This window comes from Acomys russatus, chromosome 20 (assembly GCF_903995435.1).
Source record: "Acomys russatus chromosome 20, mAcoRus1.1, whole genome shotgun sequence".
Taxonomy (NCBI): domain Eukaryota; kingdom Metazoa; phylum Chordata; class Mammalia; order Rodentia; family Muridae; genus Acomys; species Acomys russatus.
Window position 1 is genome coordinate 20,869,971 of NC_067156.1, and position 25,970 is coordinate 20,895,940.

Below are 25,970 nucleotides of genomic sequence, written 5' to 3' on the forward strand. Positions count from 1 at the left end.
GTCCTGGGGTCAGTGATCATACTGCCTCTGGGTTTTGGTGGTAGAAGGCCGATTTTAAAGGGCTGGGAATGTGGCTCAGTCAGTAGAGTGTTTGAAACAACAAAACAAAACACCATCACCTGTGGTTTTAGCGCTGCCTGAGGATCTTCTGGGGAAATAGGCTTCTTAAATTAGGACACTGTTTATATGAGTGTATATGTTTGTTAAAGCTCATTGAACTAGATGCCTACAGTCTGCACAGTTTACGGTCCTTAAATCATACCTTGTTTGTGAAAATGATACATATGTAAATGTGAGAAAGCAGATGGGTGTTCTTATATTTTCTTTTCTAGAAATCTTATTGCAGATATATTTGGAGAATCTGGAGATGAAGAGGAAGAAGAATTTACAGTAAGTAGACAGTGGGACTGTTCGTTTTAACTGTACAGTGGGTCGTTGCTGTGGCAGCACTTCTCTAATACTGTCACGCTTTCGGGAAATAGTTACAAAGCCTTACAAAGAGTAAAGGTGTTTTAGGTTGTAGAATTTAGAAAGTGCAGAACTGTATCCCCTACCTGCTGTAAATGTATATTGGCAAATGTATAACAAAAGGAGACACTAAGGCATAAAAGTGCTCACACAGTATGGGCTTTTCTGGAACAAAACAAGTCCCCCATACTAGGGGCTAAGGAGGGAGCTTTTGATATATCCCATTTAGTATCATTCAGTATTCTTTATCCCTTGTGGATATATTATTTAATGTGAAAAATCGAGAGTTGTTTGCAAAATACAGTCTGTAAGGTGGTTATGATACCTGGACTAACTCACTGTACCTTTAGGGTTTTAACCAAGAAGATTTAGAGGAAGAGAAAGGCGAAACACAGCTAAAAGAAGAAGATTCTGATTCCGATGATAACATAAAGAGAGGAAAGCAGTGAGTTTTTGTTGTTGTTGGTTTCTAAGAAATTTGAACAAAATCAAGAAAAGTGAAGGTAGAGACCCTTGAGCTTTCCAGATGTGGAAGAGGTGTTTCCTTTTTAAAAAAAATTGCTATTATTTGCTCTGTGCTCAGATGTCTTAAGTTATAGCATTGCACAACACACCTAATTTATTTTTTACAAGATAAACTCTACTGAAAAATAACCTAATATAAAAAATTTAGGGGGGCTCATTTTGGGTAACAGGGGAAATGAATCTAAAGTCAACATCAAAATGTTTCTTAATTAACCTGTCTTAATTTCATTAAGACAATCATGAACCATGTCAAAATAAAGTGATGCAATGAAAGGGCGATGGGAGCAGAGCGACTTAACCCTGTGCACAGTTGTAAGGCTATGCTTTTAAAATGTAGTTTCTCTTCAATGCTGTGCAAGAATTAAGCATCACAGTATGGGTGCTACTTCCAGAATTTTGAATTTATTAGCATGGTGAGTGGCAGAGTGAGATGAATATGAGGACAGCTGTATAGGTCAGGCACTCAGCATGCCTATGGTCACTTTGTGTTGAGTAGGGCTCTTCATTACTAAACAGCAGCAGGGGTTTTGTTGTTGTTGTTGTTGCTTTGTTTTTTGCTTTTTTTGTTTGTTTGTTTTTAGTCATGGTTCATAAGATAGAAACATTCAAATAATTGAACATTTTCTATTCCAAAAAAGGCAGTACACTTAAACAGTGTGTGGTCTTCACTGAAGACTTGAAATGTTCCTTCTTACTCTAATAATAGATGACAGGTGTGACTGTTGCATGTGAAATATTTAGGTCTGTTTGTGATTAATGTATATCAGTGGGGTAGAAGGGGGATGGATAAAAAGTGTAGAGTCTATTCTAATTGCAGATGTAAGTTAGGTATATTTGAGCTTAAAAAAAAAAGGCAGTAATTCGACATGCATGGTGGCACATGCCTTTAATCCCAGCACGTGGGAGGCAGAGGCAGATGGATCTCTGTGAGTTCAAGGCGGCCTGGTCTACAGAGTGAGTTCTAAGACAGCCAGAGCTACTTTGTGAAATGCTGTCTCATAAAAACAAAACAACAACAGCACTTCTTTGACTCAAGATTACATAATTTGATGGTCTTAATTATAGTTATTTCAGAAGGTGGGTGGTTTAACAACTTGGTTTTGTTTTAACTGCCTAGCATGGACTTTCTGTCGGATTTTGAAATGATGTTACAACGAAAAAAGAGTATGTCTGGCAAACGCAGACGAAATCGAGATGGGGGCACTTTTATTAGTGATGCGGATGATGTTGTGAGTGCAATGATTGTCAAGATGAATGAAGCTGCTGAGGTAACATCTCACTTCGTTTTCCTCCCACCAAACTGATAGTATGGCATCTTTTTTCTTTAAATGTTTAACCTTAGACTGCCAAAATAGATGGGAAGTTTATTGCTGAAGCAATCTGGCTAACTACTAGGGTTGATTGATACCTGTTCAAACATAAAATGTGCTATAAAGTTATTTGTTGTTTTGTCCAGAATATATATATATATATATGCATCTCCAAATTATTAACTTGGCAAATTCTGATCCTTGAGAAACACTTGTAGAGATGCTTTATTTCTTTTTTTGAAATACTGGAATTGAACCCTAGGACTTGGCAGTCAAAGGCAAGTGCTCTACCACTGAGCTTGACCACCAGCTCCTTGCTGAAACATTCCATGGATTTGTTGATCTGTCTTGGGTTTATTTAAAACAATTTAAGAGTGAAGGGAGAAATAGGTAGACATTTAGTTACATGAAGACCAACCTTGTGTTTGTTTGTTAAAATGTACGTTGGGTATGTTATCATATGTTTAAGAATTTAGTATTTTTTATAATTAAAAAAATTACCTAAGTAAGTATTTTTGGTAATAGGACATACTGTTCTTACTCATAGAAAGATAATTCTTGAAGATAAACCAAAACTTCTCAGCAATATTTTGTTCCTTGAATGAGCTCCAAGAACTTGACAACTTGTCAGTACTGTAAATGACATTGTACCTCTTGGTTATGATGGTTAAAAAGCAGTGTAACAGCTTTGTAGGTTTGACTAGACAAGTAAAGAGCTTAGCTTTATGCAAAACAGCCCATACTTTCTTTTAGGAAAATTATCTTTTCTTTGAGTAACTTACTTTAAGCTTCAGAATTGTAATGGTTATAATTGCCTATTAAGAGTTAATGCTCCTTTATTTTAAATTTTATTGGGGGGGGTGTTTTGTTTTCTGAATAGGAAGACAGGCAATTGAATAATCAAAAAAAGCCAGCACTGAAAAAATTAACCTTATTGCCTACTGTGGTTATGCACCTTAAAAAGTAAGTAATTTGTTTTCTTGGAAAATGCTTTTTCTTTTAATAAGATAATGTTTAAACCATACACTGTTGTTCTAGAACTGTTAGATAACTATGGCCTTCTATTGCACCATAGAAAATCAAGAATGAGTAAATTTTCTTCAGTTATAGTTCTTCATAAATCTTTGGTTGGCTGAGACAAGGTTTCTCTATGTAATCCTCCTGGCTGTCCTGAAACCTACAGGTTGACCTTGAACTCATAGAGATCTGCCTGCCTTTTCCTCTCAAGGGCTAGGATTAAAGGCATGTGCCACCATGCCCCACTCATACAATTTTTTAAATTTTGTTTTTGCTTTTTTTTCCCCCAAGGCAAGGTTTCTCTATGTGGCCTTGACTGTCCTGGACTCACTTTGTAAACCAGGCTGGCCTCAATCTTACCTGCCTCTGCCTCCCCAAGTGCTGGAATTACAGGCATGTGCCACTGCATCTGGCTCATAAATTTTTATTTTTTCTTTTTTTAAAGATTTTGTTTATTTTATGTATGAGTGCTTTATCTCCATGTCCATCTACATGCCAGAAAGGGGCATCAGATCACGTTGTAGATGGTTGGTGAGCCACCATGTGACTGCTGGGAATTGAACTCAGGACCTCTGGAAGTTCTCTCCAGCCCCTCATAAATTTTCTTAAACCTTAATGCTGTTTTCAGACAGAACAAACAAAAACTGGTAATATTAAAGAAAACCTGGACATTTATTCTTTATAGACAACTGAGACCTTATAAGTTCATTTTTCCTAAGGTAGTTGGAAACAGCAAATCTTGGGAGATTGCTTGAAGCTCATGCTGTACAATCATTGCTGTTCCTTTAGCAATGCTCTTAAGTCCTTGTTGGGAAATTCTTTCATTAGTTTGCTTGTAGTCATGAGCAACTTTGTTTTGTCTTTGAATAGTTACAACCTAATTTTGGTAGTTGAAGAAATGCCTTAGCACACCAGTAAGATAACTGGAAACTGTTCTGTTGCAGCAGGCAAAACTATCTGGCAAATTTCACATAGATACATATCCTAGTTTATTCATTCCATCACATAAAGCAGAATTTAAATATTGGTGTTTGGTTGAGGTATTTTCCCCACTGTCAGGAAAGCTATATTTTCCTTGTTTTCTGTCATAATAGCACACCTCTATTTTCCCATTATGAAACTATTATGATAAGTTGACTTTTTTCTTAGTTGTAGTAATTGGACTTCATTAAGTTTTACTGTCTATATTATTAATATTAGTATTAATCAGTTTTGTAAAATTTTCATATCTTAGCAAGTTACCTTTGTCAAGTCTGTACAATTCTAGAACCTAACTTTTATACTGCTTTTGAAACTAGAATTGAGGTTGAGTAGTATATAAATTTTTCTTTTTTCTTTTTTGGTTTTTTGAGACAAGGTTTCTCTGTGTCGCCTTGGCTGTCTTGGACTCACTTAGTAGACCAGGCTGGCCTCGAACTCACAACAATCCACCTGCCTCTGCCTCCTGAGTGCTAGGATTAAAGGTGTGTGCCACTACACCCAGCTTGTAGTAATAGTTCTTTAAAGGCAGTTTTTTGAAACATCACTGTGTAAATAAAGTCAGAGGGCAATAGACTTGACATTATCATCGTGTTCATCATTATTATCATTACTATTACAGGCAGGACCTTAAAGAAACATTTATTGACAGTGGTGTGATGTCTGCCATCAAAGAATGGCTCTCACCTCTACCAGATAGGAGTTTGCCTGCACTGAAAATTCGGGAGGAGTTGTTGAAGATTCTACAAGAGGTTAGTCAAAGATAATTTGTGAATTATTAAGTATCTAATATGACTTTTGTAGTTGAGACTGGTATTTTATACCATTTACTTACAAACACGCTAGAAAGGGGGTTTTGGGGAAAAAAGACCATACCTAATAAAATGATCATAAAGAGAGATAGTTCAGAGGTTAAGAGCATTGCCTTCTCTTCCAAAGGTCCTGAGTTCTATTCCCAGCAACCACATGGTGGCTCACAACCATCTATAATGTGATTGGTACCCTCTTCTGGTATGCAGGTGTACATGCAAGCAGTACACTGTATACATAATAAATAATAAATCTTTTTAGAAAAAAGAAAAACCTTCAGAGCTGGAGAGATGGCTCAGAGGTTAAGAGCACTGACTGCTCTTCCCAAGGTCCTGAGTTCTATTCCCAGCAACCACATGGTAGCTCACAACCATCTACAATGGGATCAGATGTCCTCTTCTGGTATGCAGGCTGAACATTGTATATGTAATATGTAATAAGTAAAATCTTTTTAAAAGAAAGAAATAAAGAAAAACCTCAAAATTTGATGTCAGTTTTCAAGGAAAAAGTTCTTAGTACAACCATGGTTTTTTGGAAGAGCAGTCCAGTATGACCATATTGTAGAGAGGCACTTGAAGTACAAAGTGCACTGCATTTACAGTCTATAAGCTTGAACTGCAATCTCTAGTTGGTTCTCTTTGTGTATGATTAGAACACCCTAGGCAAGCTGCTTAACATCTGAAGAAACTTAGAAGGAACCTGTGTGTGCCAAACACTGTGCTAGGTGCTCTGTGTATGTATTGGCATATTGGTCTTTCACAAAAGCTTGTAAGAGAGGTATGCTGCATCCACTTTATAGATGAAAACACTTAGACAAGTGAAATGTTTTATCCGAGGCCATGCAGCTAGCAGATGGTTGTGCTTAGAGTCAGGCTTAGGTCTGTTGGTTCCCAAGGCCTGGGCTAAATTTCTTCCTAAGTATTCATATTTCCTCACATTGATAGGTTTTTCTTTACTAATACTGAAATCTCGACCTCTGATGTCAGCACAAATGATATTCCATGTCTTTGTAGAACCTGAAAATGGGATTTTTGTATCGATTCTAATGTGAATGAATGAGGCCTTGAAGATGCCTAGATTAGCATGCCTTCTAGCTTCTAGGTAATTAATATTCATGCATGTGGTTTTGTTCCCCAGCTACCTAGTGTGAGCCAGGAGACCCTGAAGCATAGTGGGATTGGCCGAGCAGTGATGTACCTGTATAAACACCCCAAGGAGTCAAGGGCCAACAAGGATATGGCAGGGAAATTAATCAGTATGTAAAGTTTGCTTCTTGTTTAATGCCTGTATAGAGATGTGCATATATAAAAGCTGTATTTTTACTAGTATTTGTTTAAAGGATTCAGTAAAGTGGAATAGAAGGATTTTAGTGCATTCTTACAGGTACTTTTTTCTCTTATGCTTAAAATGCTCTTAAGTCTATTTAAATATGCTTTCCAGTATTAACTACAGTGATTAAAAACATGTCTTCTGGCTATGGACCAAGAACATGGAAAGGGGGTAGAATGCAGGCCCTGAAGTGAGTAATGTCTAGTTCATTGTGTTGAATCCATCACTTTCCTGCATATCCTTGGTTAGTTGTGGGGAATGGTCATTTCTAAGACCCCCAAGCTTATATTAAGAGCTACTCCATTCTGGCTATAAACTACCTTTTCCAGTTAGACAACTGGTAAGATCAGATAAAGGCCAGCTGCCCCTGAGGCCACCCTGTTCCAGGAACAGCAGTCCTGGGAGCTGTTTGCTTGACTCACCAGACCCTTTACAACTTCTCTCTTTCTGGAACTTTTCCCCCTTCTGTGGTTAGAGCACTGTAAAAGTAGGTAACTGCTGGAGCATTTTACAGTTGGGTATCAAATACCCCTGCCCCAGTAACCACCCACAAAGCTCTGAGAATTTTTCAGTAAACAAGGCTTGATCAGAAACTTGTCTTGTCTCCATTTCTCGTGCCCCTCCTTGTCCCCCTTCCCCTCTTTTTCTGGGGTCTCCCATTGACTGTCCCGTGGGTCAGGATAGTTAGTGACTTGGCTTCAGGCTTGGTCACCACCTCTGTGACAAAGAAATATTAATAATTCTGTTTTCTTTGGGGTGTTAGAAAGATTAAATGAGAGGATATGTAGAAAGCACTGCTTTCCAGCCAGGCATGGTCAGCACTCAGGAGGCAGAGGCAGGTGGATCTCTTAGTTTGAGGCCAGCCTCGAAGTGAGTCCAGGACAGCTGAGGCTACACAGAGAAACCCTGTCTTGAAAAACCAAAAAAAGAAAAAACCTGTAATGCTGCCCAGTATTAAGTTGTGATTATTTATTTAAAAGCCTGAGAGAAACTGCTATTTTGTGGACTAAGTATTATTTTTCCCTTTTTGTAGATGAGTGGTCTCGGCCTATATTTGGTCTTACCTCAAACTATAAAGGAATGACCAGAGAAGAAAGGGAGCAGAGAGATCTAGAACAAATGCCTCAACGGCGAAGAATGAGCAGGTATGAGGGAACAATATGAATGCGCAAGTGTAGTTTGATGGCATTGAAGACCTTTCTGGGGTAGCTGAATGCAGTATGCTCTCTCACAGTCCCAGAGTGCTAGAGACTTCAGTGATCTTGTAGCCATTTGCAGAAAACAACTTTATCAGTCTCAGTTCCAAAACCCTAGGAGAAAAGAAAATGTTATTGCAGGATACATCTTGAGAGGGTGGGGTTATCAGTTACAAGAATAGTTTGTGTAGGTCACCCAGAAACCTGCTGCACAAATGACTGTTAAGGTGAACAATACTTTAAAACAATTAACATTTCTCAAGCCAGCCATCAGAGGGTAAAGGCACTTACTGTGCAAGTCTGGCAACCCGAGTGATCCCCAGAACCCAAGTAAAGGGGGGAAGGAGAAAATTAACTCCGATCATCCTCTGACCGTCACATTCATACCCTCACATGCACAACAAAAATGGTTTTTTATGATCCAATATAAAAGTATAAATTACGGTATAAATGTTATATTTTGATGTGTTATCCCTACTTGTAAGAATTTTAAGATTGCTGGTATTTCACTGTTTGTTCTTTTCCCAGCACTGGTGGTCAGACACCACGAAGAGACCTGGAGAAGGTGCTGACAGGAGAGGAAAAGTAAGGGTTTTATCTTGATTTCTTTTTAAAGCATGTACAGGAAAATGTCTGGTTTTTGCCTCATCATAAGAGCAATATTAAGTTGTGTGTTCCCATTGGCAAAGGATACTTTTTCAATGTAATGTTCATTGAGTAACTGTAAGACTGTATTGTGTGCTCTGAAGAATTAAGAAAATAGCTCATTTAACAAGTATTTTGTTGTTGCTTGTTAAGTGCCAGAATCCTTTTAAGTTTAAAGCTTAAAAAATACAGACCTTAAATTTTTCCCTTCAAATTTCCCCATGCTTCCCAGTATAGTTTGATGGTCCAGCCTGAGATGTGTGGGCTTCAGAATGGCAGGTGTGCTGAAGCAGAGGCAGTGTGAGGTGCTAGGTGTAGACCAACAGGAGCCTAGATCAAGATGTACAATTTTTGCTTCTCTTTATGATCCAGCAGAAGGTTTTGAACTTATATGTGAAACTCACGTTTGGTTAGACATTCCGGTTCTGAGGGCATTGTTTGGACAGGCTAGAGCTCTGGGCTGAAGACAATCGTAAGTTAAATGAGGTTAGTAATGGGGTAACAGAAAGCTGAGATGACATTGTAGAGATAGTTGCTAAGAGTTGGTGACATTTAAGAAGTTGGCTTACAATTGAAGACTCAAACCAGAGTATGGAGACAGTGGTACTATCCACTAAAACTTAGGATGAGTAAGTAGATTGGAAGAAATTATAGGAAGTAATTTTTCAAGCCCTTCACTGTGAGTTATTTAAAGAGATAGTCTTAGAAGCACCATGGGGACAGGTTAGACACATAGACTTGATGGTTGTCCCCATGGGGCATGTAGCACGAATGCTCACTTTAAAGTCTGGAATAAGAAATGAACTATCAACTTTGCAAAGGAGGATAGCCGAGGAGCCATTGCTAAAGATGTGTCTGTGGAAAAAAAAAAAAAAAAAAAAAAAGATGTGTCTGTGCATGCTGGAACAGAATCTGGAGTGAGGGTATAGATGTCTGCTTCCTACTCCCAGCAAAAGAAATCTGCTCTCGCCATGTCTTCAGGGAGAGTTAGTGTTAAAAGGTTGAAGGGCTTAAATGCCCAGACACTTACAAAAGGGCTTTACTCACTAAAAATTGTGACCTCGGTGTAGCATGGTTATTTTCAAAGTTGCCTAGAACTAAAGATAAGCACAAATAACACAACTAAAACTGAGAAATGTAAAGAAGATAAGATTTTATCAATTTCCTGGCTGTGATTCGCTAAAGTTTGGAAATTTGTTAGCATCGAGAGAGGCGCTCGGGTCTCTGTTACTTCTTTTTTGTTTTTGATGTTTGTTTGTTTTTTTCGAGACAGAGTCTCTCTGTGTTACCCTTGCCTGTCCTCTCTGTTACTTCTTATAGCTGGAAGAAAATTTGTAGTGGCCTTACAAGTTTTCTATAAGAAGAAACAAATGAAAATGTATGAGTTGCATATGCAAAAAACCTTGTGAACCATGGCATACTTGGAGCTTTGGGGATCATTTTGGCAACCTAATTCTTCTTATTCTCTTAATGACTCTCGAGACTAGAGAACTTAGGATTTGGAGTACTCTGGAGCTAAAGAGATGGCTCCAGAGCACTTGCTGCTATTTCAGAGGACCTATGTTTAGTCTGCAGCACTTACATTGCTTGTAACTCCAGTCCCAAGGGATCTGACTCCTTTTTCTTGTGGTACATGTGCGTATAAGAAAGCAAATGCTCGTACACATAAATTAAAAAAACAAAATTTTCTTAAGACTAGCCTTGGAAAGGACAGAGCATGGTTACATCTGAGCCTGAGAGACGCAAGAATTCATACAAATAAAAAGCAAGTTGGCATTGATGTGTGATGTGTGATACACAGGATAGCAGTGTGATGGAGGTGGTACAAAGTTGGTGGTTAAGATCTGAAACATGCAGCCAGGCATGGCAACGCACACCTTTAATCCCAGCACTCGGGAGGGAGAGGCAGGTGGATCGCTGTGAGTTCAAGGCCAGCCTGGTCTACAAAGCGAGTCCAGGACAACCAAGGCTACACAGAGAGACCCTGTCTTGAAAAACAAACAAACAAACAACCCCCTCCCACCCCCCCAAAGATTGCAGCAGAGTAGAGTGGGCCTAGGAATACAAAGGTGGAATCTCATTAGGCTCTGTTAGGCTCTGCTGTGGCCAACTAAATAAGCAATGTTTTCTCTTCCTTCCTCAGGGCTCTTAGGCCTGGAGATCCTGGCTTCTGTGCTCGTGCTAGAGTCCCAATGCCATCAAACAAGGACTATGTTGTCAGGCCCAAGTGGAATGTAGAAATGGAATCATCCAGGGTGAGTGAGCAGAGGAAGAGCAATACCATTTGAACGTTCCCCCTTTCTTTATGTTTAATAGCATTTATAGCAGTTAAGGTTTGATTCAGAGATGTTTTGGGATCTCTTAGGTGTTCATTCACTTAAAGAATCATGAGAAATAGAATTTACCTGCTCTCTCGGATCTTCGTCTCCCTTTCTCTCCATCCCCTTAAACATTTCTATTGTAAAATTGTCACAATAGACACTTTCTATGTCATTAATGAAGATATTACCCTAATGCTGTTTCTTGGTAATGCTTTTCTTCCATCAAACCACTCTTTCTAGCCTGGTATTCTAAAAAGGGGCCTAAGTCGCTTGGAAAAGCATAAGAGGCGGTTTGCAGAACAGAAGAGGCTCAGCAAAATGCATCGTGCTGTCAAGTTCAGCATTGAAGGCAACAGGATGCCTCTGTAGTCCTGGCCCTTCCAGAGTGTGTATACAAGAGGTATCCCCAAGGAAGCATGAGCTGTGCATGGGCTTGAATTGCCAGCAGAGTGGAAACAAGTATGTGCTTTTCTTAGGCAGAAAAGGCCTGCCCTGAAGTCAGCTTCTGAAAAATGATCCTGGCTAGCATCCTGAGACATTAGGCCTCTGAATCCTTAGGAATTGGCATTGAGGTTCCCTTCTATGTCAGTATCCTAGAGACTAATAGGCCATTACTTTCCCGATAAACATTTTGTTTCTTCTGATTGTTATCCATTTTTATACTTTCTTTCTCCGTGAAGCCCTGACTGTCCTGGCTCTCACTGTGTAGACCAGGCATACCTCGAACTCAGGAGCCACCTGCCTCTGTCTTCTGAATGCTGGCATTAAAGGTGTGTGCTACCACTGCCCAGCTGAAAAAGCCTTTTTATTTGGGCCCAGAATTATAGTCTGCATTACTGGCATACAAACTGCTTTGTGGTTTGTTTGTAGACAGGACGTAACTTCTTTCCTATAGTCAGTTACATGGGAGCATTCATCAAGAACTCACTACATAAAACCTTTTACTGGATATGTAGATGTATTCATCTGGTCATAAGTCACTGCCATTGAGATCAGGAGTAACACTTTGCTGCTGGGCACAGTGTCTGTTGCTGCCTTTTGTGCTTCTCCCTTAGCTTCTTTCAACTCACTCATGTACCTGCTAGTTGACATTGCTGTGATGTGCTCTTAACCACTGAAAATAAATAACGGGGATTACTTTGATGAGAGGGCATCTTCCTCCACATGTACTTCCTTTTCACTGCTTTGTTCCATATCTAAACCAATGGCCACTTCTCTTTCATCCTTTCTTTATACCTATTTCTGTTTTTGTTTTTGTTTTGGGTTTTTTGTTTGTTTTGTTTTGTTTTGTTTTTCGAGACAGGGTCTCTCTGTGTAGCCTTGGCTGTCCTGGACTAATTTCGTAGACCAGGCTGGCCTCGAACTCACATCGATCCACCAGCCTCTGCCTCCCAAGTGCTGGGATTAAAGGTGTGTGCCACCACGCCCGGCCTCCTATTTCTGTTTTTAACCTCCCTATATTTTGTCACTGTATCCTCCCTCATTTTCACATTTCCTTCCTTTTTTTAAATTTTTTTTAATTTTTTTATTTTTTTCATATTTCCTTTCTTAATACTTTTATTTTTGAAAGTCGGAAACGACATTGTAGCCATGAAAATGTAATAAAGGTTTGTTGGCCAATCTACTCCAGAAGCACACTCCATGTTTCTAGGGGCCATGTACCCACTTGCTGGTTTTGCTGGCTATGCGGCTCTATCCTGATAGCTAGAGTGGGTAGGAGAACTATATTTTTTTCCCCCATTATGAAGGAGAGGTCCCTTCCTATATTTTCAATTATAATTTGCTGGTATTTATCTAGGCTGCCAAAATGTAGCTCTATCAGCCAGACTGGCATATTATTTTGTTCATTTCTCCTATTAGTCTACATTGGAGATTTGTCATTTTTAAGGGTTGTGTAATAGTCTTTGTGATTTATGTGAATATATATTAGTTGTTTATTTCTGATTTTTAAGACTTTATTCTGAGAGAGAAAATTTTGTCTGCCCCCCTCCCCAAAAGTGAAATGGTGGAGGCAATGCATATTTTTTCATAGTTTTAAATACAGGCATTACAGATAAAGTTAATAAAACTTGTACTCTATTATATGTAGCGATTTTTGTTTGTTTGCTATCTTATTTGTGTTCTTATAACTCTGCCTCCCTTCTAATACCTAACACCTGGTAGGAGAGACGGAAAGTTAGTGGGGAGAGGGGCATTGAGATCTTTTTAGACTACTTCCTGCTGATTAGGAGAGTTGAGTTCCTTCAGGCAAGTGCAATCTTTTGTCTCGTCAGTTTATCTTCTTGTCTATTTTCTCTCAGTCACTTGACAAACCAGCAGCAGGAGCAGCAGGTGCCTTCTTCACAGCACCCCTGGTCCCTCTACGGGCTCTGGCACTTATACCTTCTCAAGAGTTCCGATAAATAAACTATCTGTAGTTGACACAAATCATGTTCCGTAGCACAAAACACACCATAGTCAGCTAACATTAACATTTTGGCTAGGCGTGGTGGCACATGCCTGTAATCTCAGCACTCGGGAGGCAGAGGCAGGCAGATCACTGTGAGTTCGAGGCCAGCCTGGTCTACAAAATGAGTTCAGGACAGCCAAGGCTACACAGAGAAACCCTGTCTTGAAAAACTAAAAACAAAAACCAAAACAAACATTAACATTTTGGAACTTAGCTTTTTGCTGTTTTCTTATGCATGCATGAACTAGCCTTTTTAAAGATTCCTGTCCTTTTTTTTTTTTTTTGAGTTTGATTTTAACTTAATATGGCAAATTTTGATTTGACTCCTATTTTTTTTGTTTGTTTTGTTTTTTTGCCAGTAATTTCTGATTTCGTTGTTTGTTTGTTGAGACAGGGTTTCTCTGTGTAGCCTTGGCTGTCTTAGACTCATTTTGTAGACCAGGCTGGCTTCAAAGTCACAGTGATCCACCTGCCTCTGCCTCCCAAGTGCTGGGATTAAAGGCATGTTCCACCACGCCTGGTTTTTACCAGTAATTTCTTTTTCTATTTTAATTTGTTTACTTTACATTCCCAATTTGACTCCCATTCTTATTATTTGATATGTGTTGTCACTTAGCTCTACCCCCAAAACAAAAGTTTTTTTTTTTTTTAAAGCAAATGCTCCTTACTCGTCTTCCAAAAAGCTTCTTCCCACTCCCACTGCCACTACTCCACACCCCACCCCCCCCCCACCCTACCCCCACCCCACCCCCAATAAAACATGGCTTTCCTAATGTTCAAAGGAATGGTACAGAGTTGATGAATCAGGATTTGGGATGTTAGATACTTAGTGCCCGTGATGAAACTTAGATCACTGAACAGCTTGTGGGCTACAACATACATGCCATGAGCAGTAGTAGTCTGGCACTAGCCTGGGTATGTCCCTGGTACTGGTGCCAAACATCCTGTAAGGTTCAGGCTGTTAGAGAAGATCCTAGGAGTGAATGAAGAGAAGTCCAGCGTACGTAGAGCTTCAGGGAGTCAGGTGGTTTTCAGATTTGAGCGGTAAGGCCTCCACCAACTCCTTTCACAAAAATGAAAGGGAAGGCTAAGAATGGTATGTTGGTGATACAACTTTTTCATCTGACAGTGAATTTTTATGCTGAGAGTATGGAATAAAGTATTAAATAATGTTTGTAATTGGGATGTTTCTAGAAAATTTCAAGAATGCCATAGAAAGCTTGTTCCTTGCCTATGTTCACCTAACTTCATATTAGGGTGAAGCTGAGTCCATGAATGGACTAAAAAGGCTCACAGTACAGAACTTGTAGAAAGTCTCTAGCTTATTTTTAGCATTTCTGAGACTAGCTTTGCAGATAATTCAGTGGTAAATATTTGGGGAGAAGTGAAAGAAACACATCTGTCTGTAATCATTCATCATTCTGTTTTATTTTGTTAACCTTTTATTCTTTGAAATTTTATATGTGTATACAATGTAGCTTGATCCTATCTGTTTACACATACACACACACACACATACACAGTCCCCTCCATTATCCTTCTGGATACCCATATACCTTTCCTACCTTCATATTTTCTCCTTATGTAGTGTTTTGGTTTGGGTTCTTAATTTACTTGTGTTTGTGCATGTGCTTGTATGTGTGGGTGCACCTATGGATGTCAGAATATAGCCCTTAGTAGCTGGTTCTCTGCTTCTACAGCATTTAGATTCTGGGGATCAAACTCAGGTTGTCAGGCTTTACCTACAGAGCCATCTTACTATCTTACTTATATGTAGTTTTTGTAACTCATTGAGTCTAGTTTATGCTGTCTGCTGGAATGTTGACTGATCTGTTGGCTTAATCTTGACCACATAACCATAGGTGCATTGAGCTCATGAGTACAACCATGCCATGTCCAAAAGACAGCTTTTCACAGTGTTTCTCCCCATTCTTTGGCTCTTACATTCTTTCCAGCCGCTCTATGAGCTCTGTGCTCCCTGAGCCGTGGGGGTGTTGATAAGGTTTCCCATGTAAGGCTGACAACTGAGCAGCCACATATTGTCAGCATTTTGACTAATTATGAGTCACTACACTAGCTGCTACCCACTGAGGAAGAAGCTTCTCTGACTAAGGCCAAAAGTATAACCGTGAATATTTGAAGGCACTCTGACAACATCATAGTGTAGCAGCACAATAGCAGTAGATTCCTTTCCTAAGTCTTAGAACTTCCCAAGCTGTGGCTTTTGGTCAGGCTTGCAGTACCAAGCATGAATTCTCTCCTATAGAGCAAGCCTCAAATGGAATAAGAAAGTGGTTGGGGGCTGGAGAGATGGTTCAGAGGTTAAGAGCACTGTCTGCTCTTCCAAAGGTTCTGAGTTCAATTCCTAGCAACAACATGGTGGCTCACAACCATCTATAATGTGATCTAGTGCCCTCTGCTGGCCTGCAGGTGTATGTGCAGGCAGAGCACTGTATATATAATAATAAATAAGTAAGTCTTAAAAAAAATGAAAGTAAGTAGTTGGTTACCTTCATAATAGTCATGTCATTATTGCACTAGTGGACCCATCTTGGCAAATCAGTATTGTAGCATTCAGTGTTCACTGCTGGGTAACACCATTGGTGACTATTTCTCCTTTTTTCCCACTACTTCCTACCTCACTGCAGCCTACATAGCAAGAAAGGTTAACTCGCTGTCTTAGTCATTGCTGTGAAGAGACACTGTGGCCCAGGCAACTCTTATAAAAATAAGCAGTTAATTAAGTTATAGTTTCAGAGGATTAGTGAACCCATTATCATCCTTGCAGGGGTATAGTGGGACCATGGTCACACTCATGGCAATAAAACATAGCGTAGAATTACATCCTGATGCATAGAGCCTGGCATGGGCTTTTGAAACCTCAAAACCCACCCACAGTGACACACGTCCTACAATAAGGCCACACCTCCAACAAGACCAACACACCTTCCAACTAACCCTTACATTCTTTTTTCTTTTTTCCTTTTTTTTTTTTTTTTTTGAGACAGAGTTTCTCTGTGTAGCCTTGGCTGTCCTGGATTCGCTTTGTAGAGCAGGCTGGCCTCGAACTCACATGGATCCACCTGCCTCTGCCTCCCAAGTACTGGGATTAAAGGCGTGCGCCACCACCACCTGGCAGCCCTTACAATCTTAATGTCTGAATTGTTAGTTATAATCAGTAAGAATTCACTGGTCTTTGACATCAGTGGTGGAGACATTTCCAGATTTATTTTATAAAAGCTGCCGCTACCTTTGAAACCACATCTTTGTAATACATGCCTAATTTGAAAGCATTTTAAGTAATTTTTTTTTAACAAAGCAAACAAAAACAACTAAGCCTTTAACTGTAAAAGCAAGTGGGAAATGTTCTGGTAGTCATAGTAATCATCAGGTATAGTTTGTGTAGGATTCTGGATCCTGTTGAAGCAGAGCAGAGACTCACACCAAGGATGAATCTAGAACTTCAGCGTTGCCAATGTTGGTTGTGTTCAAAGTCTTTCTCTAATGACTTGTCTTTGTTTTTTACTTTTTAATACAAACAATGTTTGAAAGTGTATGTCAAGTAGTTAGCCCCATATAGTCAAATGTCAGTGATCAGATTGGGAAGATTATAGTTTCTTTATTTTCCCCTTTCTGTTATCTAGGAAATTTTTATGGCAAAATTAAAAATAAAGCACAGACAATAACCAGTATCACTGAGAATGTAATAGCTTTTCCTAACACTTACTCTGTCCTTGTCACCAAAGCATGTTCTGGTTATTGTTAAGCTTCAGGTTCTTCGGATTGCTACCTAGATTTATATATTTCAATAATTTGTTCTTCAATTTTTCCCAATCTTAGTTTCAGGCATCCTCCAAGAAAGGTATCAGTCGACTGGATAAACAGATGAGAAAGTTCACAGATATCAGGAAAAAAAGCAGATCTGCTCATGCAGTGAAAATCAGCATCGAGGGCAATAAAATGCCATTGTGACCTTGCCTGGGACATATCCCCATCTCTAAAACAATGCACAATGGACTATCAAGAAAGAAGATACTTTTAAACGTTTTAGTGTGTCTCTAAATGGTTCCACTTGTATCGCCTGTTGTCATAGGACTAACATTTCTCTCCGTTATATTTAAGACCAGTTGTCTGCTTTGTACAGAAGAGTACTACTACTGCTTCTATAAACTACGTAATAAAATTTCATTCTGGTTTTGGGGGGTTGTCTCATCATTGTCTTAGAGAGGAATCTGTGAGAACTAAAACCAGTCCTTTTTGCTACTTGAGTATGATATAAGGAATTTGTCTGGCCTTTATCCTTGGCTCCTGACAAAGAATATCTCACACCCTTAGGATTCTTAAAGTATCTTCGTTATACTCTTGATTTGGCTCATCATAGGCCCCTGAGATTACTCCAAGGTGAAGATTGGTCACCAGAAATATACTTGGCCTAGTCACATTGCCTGTTTGATTAATCACATGCCTTTGTATTGAAGCCCCAGTAAAGAAAAGAACTCTGGACAAGCCAGGTGCCATGCACACCTATAATCCCAACATTTGGGAGACTGACATCGACATAAGAGGATCATCATGAATTTGAGGCTAGCCTGGATTACATGGCAAGACTCTTACATGCTCTGGACCCTGCAACTGTGTTGATGTGCCAGAGCAACAAGGGCACAGAAGCTCTGCATCATCCTCCAGACCACGAATCTTCATTGACCTGGTTGGCCTAATTTGTATCTTTTCTAATAAGACTTGTCATAACTATGTTTTGCTGAAAGACAGTGCTTTTTTGAGTTCCATGAGTCATTCAGCAAATTTTTAAACCAAGAAGTTCTTGGTAACTTCCCACTTTATAGCTACCCTGGAATGTTGATGGTCTGAAGATACCACTTGCAGCTTGTGTCTGAAGTCGGGCAGTCTTATGAAGGAAGCCTGGTCCCTAGAACTGTCAATTCTTGCACTAACCCTGAGTACTTGGTATCAGAATTGAATTGTGTACTACTGTGTATGCCTATAATCTCAGCACTCTGGAAGTGGAAGCAGGAGTATTGGGAGTTCCCTCAACAGCCTGAGTTACTTTGCAAGACCCTGTTCAAATAAAGATTGTGGTGGCCCAGCTGGGGTTGAAATACAACAGCAAACTTTTTATTTTTCTTGCTAAGAGTTTTTGTTTTGTTTGTTTGTTTGTTTTTGTTTTTATTCTTTTTTTGGGGGGAGAAAAGATTAAGGAACTCAAGAAAATATAGATGTAATTAAAAATTACTCAGTTACATATAGCAATTGAGCAAATAAAAACAGGAGAAACAGTTTATAGTTTCTTGTTCAATTTTGAGAAATCTTAAAAACTGAGAGATTTCTGTAGATCAGGAAGTTTTTTTTTTTCCCAGCCAAGACTACACAGAGAAACAAACAAACAAAAAAATGAAAATTTTATCACTAATTCATTAATTACTAGAGTTTTTTTTTTTTTTTTTTTCTGGAACAAATTCAGGCCTTGATTTTAAAAACAGACTATTATTGGCCACAATGGCCTTTGGATATTTGAAGGAATGTGGACTTTATGGACTAAAACACTCTATAAGAACCTCTGGAGCAGGATATGATGGTGCATGCCTTTAGTACTAGAACTTGGGAGACAGGGCAGAGAGATCTCTGAGTTTGAGGCCAGCCTGGTCTACTTAGAGTTCCAGGACAGCCAGGGCTACGCAAAGAAACCCCTGTCTCAGAGAAACAAAATGGGAGGAAATCCTCTTAAAGCTCATCAGTATGTTCAGCACCCGAGAGCAGATGGTGTGTGCAGCAGAAGACCTTACAAAACAACAGGCAATAGGTAGAGGCACACTACCTCCAGCATTGTTTAAATGTCATTAACTAAAACCAATAAACAGCATCTAATAAACTCTCAAAACATTTCTGAACATGAGAAAGAGTTATTTGCATTTTGGTGTCGTAGGATGGGCTCCACTTTACTACAGTGTTGTTTATGTAAGTAAACACAATAGTGGTGATAAAACCCTATCTTAAACTTCAAGAAGATGGGAGGTTCTACACTATTTAAAGGAAAAAACTAAACTATTTTTGCTGTGGGCCTTTTTCAGGGGCATTCCAAGCCTGACGCATTCATTGCCTTTGTCATTCCTCTTTACTGTAATTGTCTGAATACTAAATTGAGCTCCCATATACCCTTCAACGTTTTTCAGTGATCCACTTATGTTCTGTGTATGTGATTTCTCTTGCAGACCGTGTGAAGGTATAGCTTACCAACAAGCTCTCCTCTTGAGCTCTAAGCATATTTCTCTTAAGAACATGCTTTTTATCTGGCCTATGGTAATGCACAGCTTTAACCCCAGTGCTTGGAAGGCAGAGGCAGGGAGATCTCTGAGTTTGAGGCCATTCTGGTCTACAGAGTTGAGTTGCAGGTCAGCCAGGACTACACAGAGAAACCCTGTCTTGGCGGGGGTGGGGGGGCAGAAGAACATGGCTTTTAGGGGCTGGATAATCCAGTTCTGTTGGTTGAGTGTTTGCCTAGAATGCACTAAGCCTAGGTTCTATCCCCAGTACCACAGATCACTGGCCTGTCACCTAGTGTACCTGGCCTGGGTACATGGCAAATACAAAGCCAGCATGGGCCACTTGAGACAGTTTGTCTCAGGATTGGCCACGTTGTCTAGAATGTTGCATAGTCACTCAGGTTCTTTTTTATAAAATGTTTTCGTTTTGGCAAAAGATTTGCTTTCTAACCACTTTTAACTGTACAGTTGAAGTTAATTGCTGGGCTCACGTTATGTAACCATTCTCTAGAAATCTTCATCTGACAGAACTTAGCTGTGGGCTGGGCACAGCAGTGCATACCTTAATCCCTGCACTTAGGAGAATATCTGAGTTTAAAGCCATCTTGTCTGTATAGTGAGCTCCAGGACATCTAAGACCGCATAGATCTTGCCTCAAAACAAACAACAAACCCCCTTAGCTTCTTCCATCAGCTCTTGACAGCATTCTGCTTTCTGCCTCTGATTTCTAGGAATTCACTTTTTAATTTAAAGTGGGTTGGGGTACATGTATCATGATAGGCATATGGGAAATTACAATTATATGGAGTTCTTGCCTTCCACCTTTACATGGATTCTAAGAATGAAGCAGGTTGCAAAACTTGTGGCAAGCACTTTGACTACTGAGTTATCTTCACAGCCTGTTTATGTGTGTGGGTGTTAATGCTTTGTCAGATGCATGATTTGCAAATAGTTTCTCCCATTCTTTTGACTCTGTTGAGCATGTCCTTAGGTATAAAAGTAATTTTAATTTTGATGTAATTTATTTTTTGTGTTGGTATCACCAAATCCAATATTATAAAACTTTTGTTCTGTGCTTCTTTAAATGAATTTCAAAGCTTTAGCCCTTATGTGTAAGTCTGATCCATTTTGAGATAACTATATTGTAAAAGGTCTGCTTTTATTCTTGTGAATATGGCTGCTGATATGTTGAAAAGACTGTCCCTTTCTCATTATCAAAACTGATTTGACTGTATGAGGGTTTATTTCTGTGTTTTGCTCCATTCCTTATGTTTGTTTGTTTATCTCCATGATACTGTTTTGGCTACTGGAACTTTATAGAAGTAATGGTCTATTTACTCTTTAATATTGCTTCAGTCACTTGGGATTCCTTGAAATTAAGGGGGAAATGTGTAGAATAGATTCTCCTTCCACCTGTGTTCTGTGGCTTGAACTCAGGTCATGAAGCTTGCAGTGCAAACACACATGAAGAACCATTTTACCAGTCCCCTCCACTTTCCTTTCCGGTATTGTTTTGGTTATCTGGGATTCCTTGAGGTTTTGTATGAATTCTAGGATGACTTTTCTATTTGTAGCTATCTGTGTGTTTTAACAGATATTGTGTTGAATCTGCTATTTGAAGTAGTACTGAGTTTATGTTCCTTAAACAGAAAATGTCTTTCCATGCAGGGTCCTTGCTTGAATTTATTCCTAAGTGTTTTAATTCTTTATGATCTTATAAATTGTATTATTTTCTTAATTTTCATTGAAGATCATTAGCATGAACAAATGCAATGGTAATTTTATCTCTTCTTGCCTGATTGTTAGAATTTCTAGTAGTATGTTCAATACTAGTGATGAAATTGGGCATTCACTGAATATAGTGTGGGCTTTCAAATGGCTTTTGTATTGTTGCCTTTCCTTTTAATTTATTGAGTTTTTAATCAGGATATTGGATTTCTGTGAAATGATTTTTCTGTATTTGAAATCATTGTGGGTTTTCTTTATCTCGATAGTGTGTATTTCACTGGTTTGTGTTTTCTTTTATTACACATATATACATATGCGTGAGTATCTTGTTGGTATACATGTGCCTATTGGTTGTGGAGGTCAGAGGACAACCCTGAGGATCATTCCTCTGGTATTATCAACCTTGTTTTTTGAGTCAGTGTCTCACTGTCCTGGAACTCTCTAACTAGGCTTTGCTGGCTGGCTAGTAAGGCTCAGGCATCTACCTGTCTCTGCCTTCCTAGTGTTGGGATTATAAATATATACCATCACACATGACTTCTCATGAATCCTGGGGCTCAAACATGTGTCTTCCTCCTTGCAAGGCAATCTGCTTTTACCAACTGATCTCTCTCTCTCTCTCCAACCTATCATAGATCTTTGCTGTTGTTGTCCTGTTAAAACATCCTGTCAGTAAATCCTTCTTGATCATGACATAGTGGGTTTTTTTTTTAATATGTATTGTTTTTTATTTTATATATATGGAGGATGTATATATGTATGTATACCACAGGTGTGCCTGGTGCCCCCATAGAGACCATAGGAGGGCATTAGATCTTCTGGAATTAGAGTTAACAGGACAGTTGTCATCTGCCATGCAGATGCTGCTGGAAATTGAACCTGGGATCCTCTGAAAGATCAACCAATGCTTCTAACTACTGAGCCATCTTATCAACCCCACATAATCCATAATCCTTTTAAGGTGTTGTTGAATTCTGTTTGCTAGTAATTTTTAAAATTTACTGTGTCTGTGTGTGTGTGTGTGTGTGTGTGTGTGTGTGTGTGTGTGTGTGTCTGTGTGTGTGTCTGTGTGTAGCGAGGGCAACTTGAGTCTATTTTCAGTCTACCATGTGGGTTCTGAAGGTCAAACTTAGGATGTCAGACTTGGCAGCACAGCTATCTCCTTAGCCCATGTTAGGCATTTTTGTTGTCATTTTGTTATGGAATTGTTTTGTTTTTAAAGATTTTTGTAGCCTGCTTGGTTTTGGTATCAGGGTAATGCTGGCCTCATATTATTTTGGAGATGCTTACTTTTTATAAGTTTTCAAAATAGTTTGTCAGAATTAATTTTAATTTGGCCAGGCGTCATAGTGCATGCCTTTAATCCCAACACTTGGAAGGCAGAGATAGAGACAGGATCTCTGACTTCAAAGCCAGCCTTGTTTGTATAGCAGCTTTAAGTCACCTGTCTTAAAAAGAAAAACAAAAAAACAAAAATAAAAACAGAAAGAAACATACTGTTAGTTCTTTAGATGGCTGGTAGGGTAGAATTTACTGCTGAAGCCACCTGCACCTGGACTTTCCTTTGCTGGAAAGGTTTTGATAGTAGATGTAATCTTACTAGTTAGAGCTCTGCCTATTTAGATGTATATTTCTTCATGAATCAAGGTTGGTGATTTTCTATTTTATCTATTATTCAATGGATATATTGATGAGATAACAGTTTATAGTGCTTTGTACTTTTCAGTCTTGGAAAACTGGCCATGATGTCCCCAATGCTTTTTAAGGTGCATCTCTGTGTGTATGTATATTCACGTGTGTGTAAGAGTGTGCACATATGTAGTAGGGGTCTTGAACTTAACATACGATCTCATTCTTTTTCTATTTATTGAATCAAATCTCTCAGTTGAATATAGAGCTCTTGACTGGCCAGACCAATAGTCATGATGCCCCATCTTTGCCTCTTAAAAGTCCTGGATTACAGACAGCCACACCCCTCCCTAGCTGGTTTAACTTTCAAGGTGGTGTTGTGGGGACCTGAGCTCTAGTTTCCTGCTTGTATAGGAAGCACTTTATCTAGTGACCCATCTCCTTAGCCCAGTGTCCCCATTTTGATTTGAAAATTTAGTTGAGCTCTCCCCAGCCTCTTTCCTAGCCAATCTGGTTAAACATTTATCAGTTTTGAGATTTGAAAGACCGATTCTTGGTTCTTTTATTTTTATTTTTCTTCTGCTCTGATCTATCTGCTTGTTCTTTTCCTTGTTCCTTAAAGAATAAAGTTAAGCTGTTGAGAGCCCTGCTGCAGAGCTGCCAGTTTCAGTGTTGCTTTTATTGTATCCCAACACTTTTGATGTTTTGTGTTTTCCCATTTGTTTCAGGGAGTGTGCTAATTTCCTTCCACCATTACTTGTTTTTAAAATGTCCTATTATTTTACACATAGTTGTGGGTTTTGTAGTTTCCCCTTAATGTGTTAAGGCTCTTTGTGGCTCTGATCTATCCCATAAATTGTTCCATGCGCACTTGAGAAAGGTACGTATTCTCCTTACTGGATTACGTGTTGTGAGGTGGTCAGGTTTTCTTTTTCCTTCTTCATCTGTCTTACTATTTTGTCTGTAAGTAACCCTTAAACAGTCTAATTTTCCCATAGTTTCCTACCAACATTTTCTTCATATACTTAGCAATTTTAGTTGGCATATCTTTGTTCATAATTGTTGTGTCTAATTGGTAAATTAACCTTTCTTTCATTATGTAATAGCCTATGCCTTACTTGTATGCTATTTCCTTCTTTGGGTTACTATAGTTGCATGGGACATATTTTTCATTCTGTCAGCTTAGTGTGTTTAGTTCTAAAGTGAGTCTCTTGTATATAATAAATAGTTTTAAATTTATTCTTCCAAGCTGTATCTTCTATTAGGTTATTAAATTCATTGACGAAGTAACTACTGTAACTATTAAAGGGCTCACGGTTGCCATTTTGTTGTTTTCTGTCTTACAGTTTTTTTGTCCTTTATCTCTTCTTTTACTGTTTCTTTGTATATAGTTGCTATTTATAGTGGCTTGTTTGATTTACTTTCATTTCTTTTTGTGTATATTGTATATATGTTTTTTATGAGGCTTACATGAAACATCCAAAAGCTACAACAATCTCTTTTAAACTAATAATTTCAATCACCTACAAAGTTTTTTTCTCCTTATAGCCCTTTTTTTTTTACATTATCAATGTCACAAAAAAAAAAAAAAAATATATAATGTGTGTCCAGTAACAAGTTTATAACTTTTTATGCTTTTCTATTTTAAGTAATGTTAAAGAATAAAAGAAGTTGTGAACCAAAATTACAAAGCTGCTAGTTCTTTTGTTTGTGTGTTTATTATTAAAGGAAAATTTTATGTCCTTACATAGCTTTGAGTTTATATCTGTTATCCTTTCTTTACAACTTGAAGGATTCCATTCTGCATTCCTTATAAGGTAGGTCTGGTGGTGATGAACTAACTTCTGCTTTTTTCATTTTTCCCTCATTAAAAAATATATTATTGCATGTATGTATGATGTTTGTATGTGCAAGGGCGCTGCATTGCATATATAAAGACCAGAGGACAACTTTGGAGAATCTGTTCACTCCTGCCTTTACATGGATTCTAGAGATTGAACTCATTTTGTCAGGCTTGCACAGTAAACACATTACTCGCTCAGCCCAATAGCCCTCTATTTCACCAGTCCTCTCACTCAGTTTTGAAGATCAGCTATTGTGTGACAGAATTTTCCTGAGAAGATGGAACACACACTGCTACTCACCACAGATAGGGAGCTCACAACAGACCAAAATATGGATACCACTGAAGTCCAGCTTGGAAACCAATGAGTTTTATTGGGGCCATTTACAACAGGAGAAGTGATTCAAAGACAGCTGTATCACCAAAGCCCACCCCAGCATGGATGACAGCTCACAAAAGGTGGAAACTCAACAGGTTTAGAGTTGTCCTTACCATATACCTCAGTTGGTCTAAGGCCCTTCAGGCAGTTCAGCCAGTCAACTTCCTCCAGGAAGCTGGTCTGGTGTCAGAGCCTTTGCATCTTGGCTTGTCTTGAGTCACCTTTTCTCACCTAAGAGCAATGCTCAGCCTACTTTATGCTTGTGATGGATGAGCCTAGTGAATCTGGTCAGTGAAAGGGATTTCTTGAAGCTATTTTGAATTACTTTTTGTTTTAAGGAGCTTCCCTGGGAGATGGACTCAATCTCAGAGGACACTGCTACAGAACACCTCTAAGTTTGGGGCATTTAAATACTTGGTCCGCAGTTGGTGGCTATTGTGGAAGTGTGACCTTACTGGAAGTATATTACTGGAGGTGGGCTTTGAGGTTTCAAGACTCATGCCATTTTGAGTTATCACCTTCTGTTTCCTGTTTGTGATTCAAGATGTACACTTTCAGCTACTGCACCTGCCTGCCACCTACTACCTTCACTCTGCCATCATGGACTCCGACTCTCTGAAACTGTAAGGCCCAAATAAACCTATAAGTTGCTTTGGTCATGGTGCTTTATCTTAACAATAGAAAGGTAACTTTACTATATCCATAGAAGTTGGTACCAGGAGTCGGGCATTGCTGTGACAGACCTGACTATCTGGTTTTGGAGAACAATGTGGAAGGCTTTGAAACTTTGAACTAGAAAAGCTGTTGAGTAAGAAAAGCGTAATGGACCATTTTAATAGGATCCTGCACGACAGTGCTGAGAGCAGCATGAAATATGAAGGCCCAGTTCGGTTTACAGAGGGAAGCAGTAACTGGTCTGAAGACCATTCTTAAGATATTTGGCAAAGAATGTGGTGGCTTTCTACCCTTTTCCTAAGAACTTGGCTATGGTTAAATTTAAAAGTAACAGACTAATATCTTTGGTGAAGGAGATTACAAGCCAGCCTAATAGTAACTGTTGTGTGG

The 25,970-nt window shown here is 39.0% G+C and overlaps 1 protein-coding gene across 5 annotated transcripts in view; it reads left to right on the top strand.

The window, feature by feature from the left end:
* Iws1 (interacts with SUPT6H, CTD assembly factor 1) overlaps positions 1 to 25,722 on the top strand; it is a 48,697-nt gene extending 22,975 nt beyond the window's left edge. For 3 of the 5 annotated variants that reach the window (XM_051163824.1, XM_051163825.1, XM_051163822.1), the window contains 10 exons: positions 333 to 390; positions 819 to 913; positions 2,111 to 2,261; positions 3,184 to 3,266; positions 4,921 to 5,050; positions 6,246 to 6,363; positions 7,471 to 7,582; positions 8,162 to 8,218; positions 10,422 to 10,533; positions 16,889 to 18,201. In XM_051163824.1, coding sequence (XP_051019781.1) covers positions 333 to 390; positions 819 to 913; positions 2,111 to 2,261; positions 3,184 to 3,266; positions 4,921 to 5,050; positions 6,246 to 6,363; positions 7,471 to 7,582; positions 8,162 to 8,218; positions 10,422 to 10,533; positions 16,889 to 17,020 — 1,048 coding nt within the window. In that variant the 3' untranslated portion in view covers positions 17,021 to 18,201. Of the gene's footprint in view, positions 1 to 332; positions 391 to 818; positions 914 to 2,110; positions 2,262 to 3,183; positions 3,267 to 4,920; positions 5,051 to 6,245; positions 6,364 to 7,470; positions 7,583 to 8,161; positions 8,219 to 10,421; positions 10,534 to 10,839; positions 11,000 to 16,888; positions 18,202 to 25,463 lie in introns of those variants that run through there. The other 2 variants (XM_051163823.1, XM_051163826.1) reach the window with 2 other exon arrangements.
* The last annotated feature ends 248 nt before the right edge of the window (positions 25,723 to 25,970 follow it).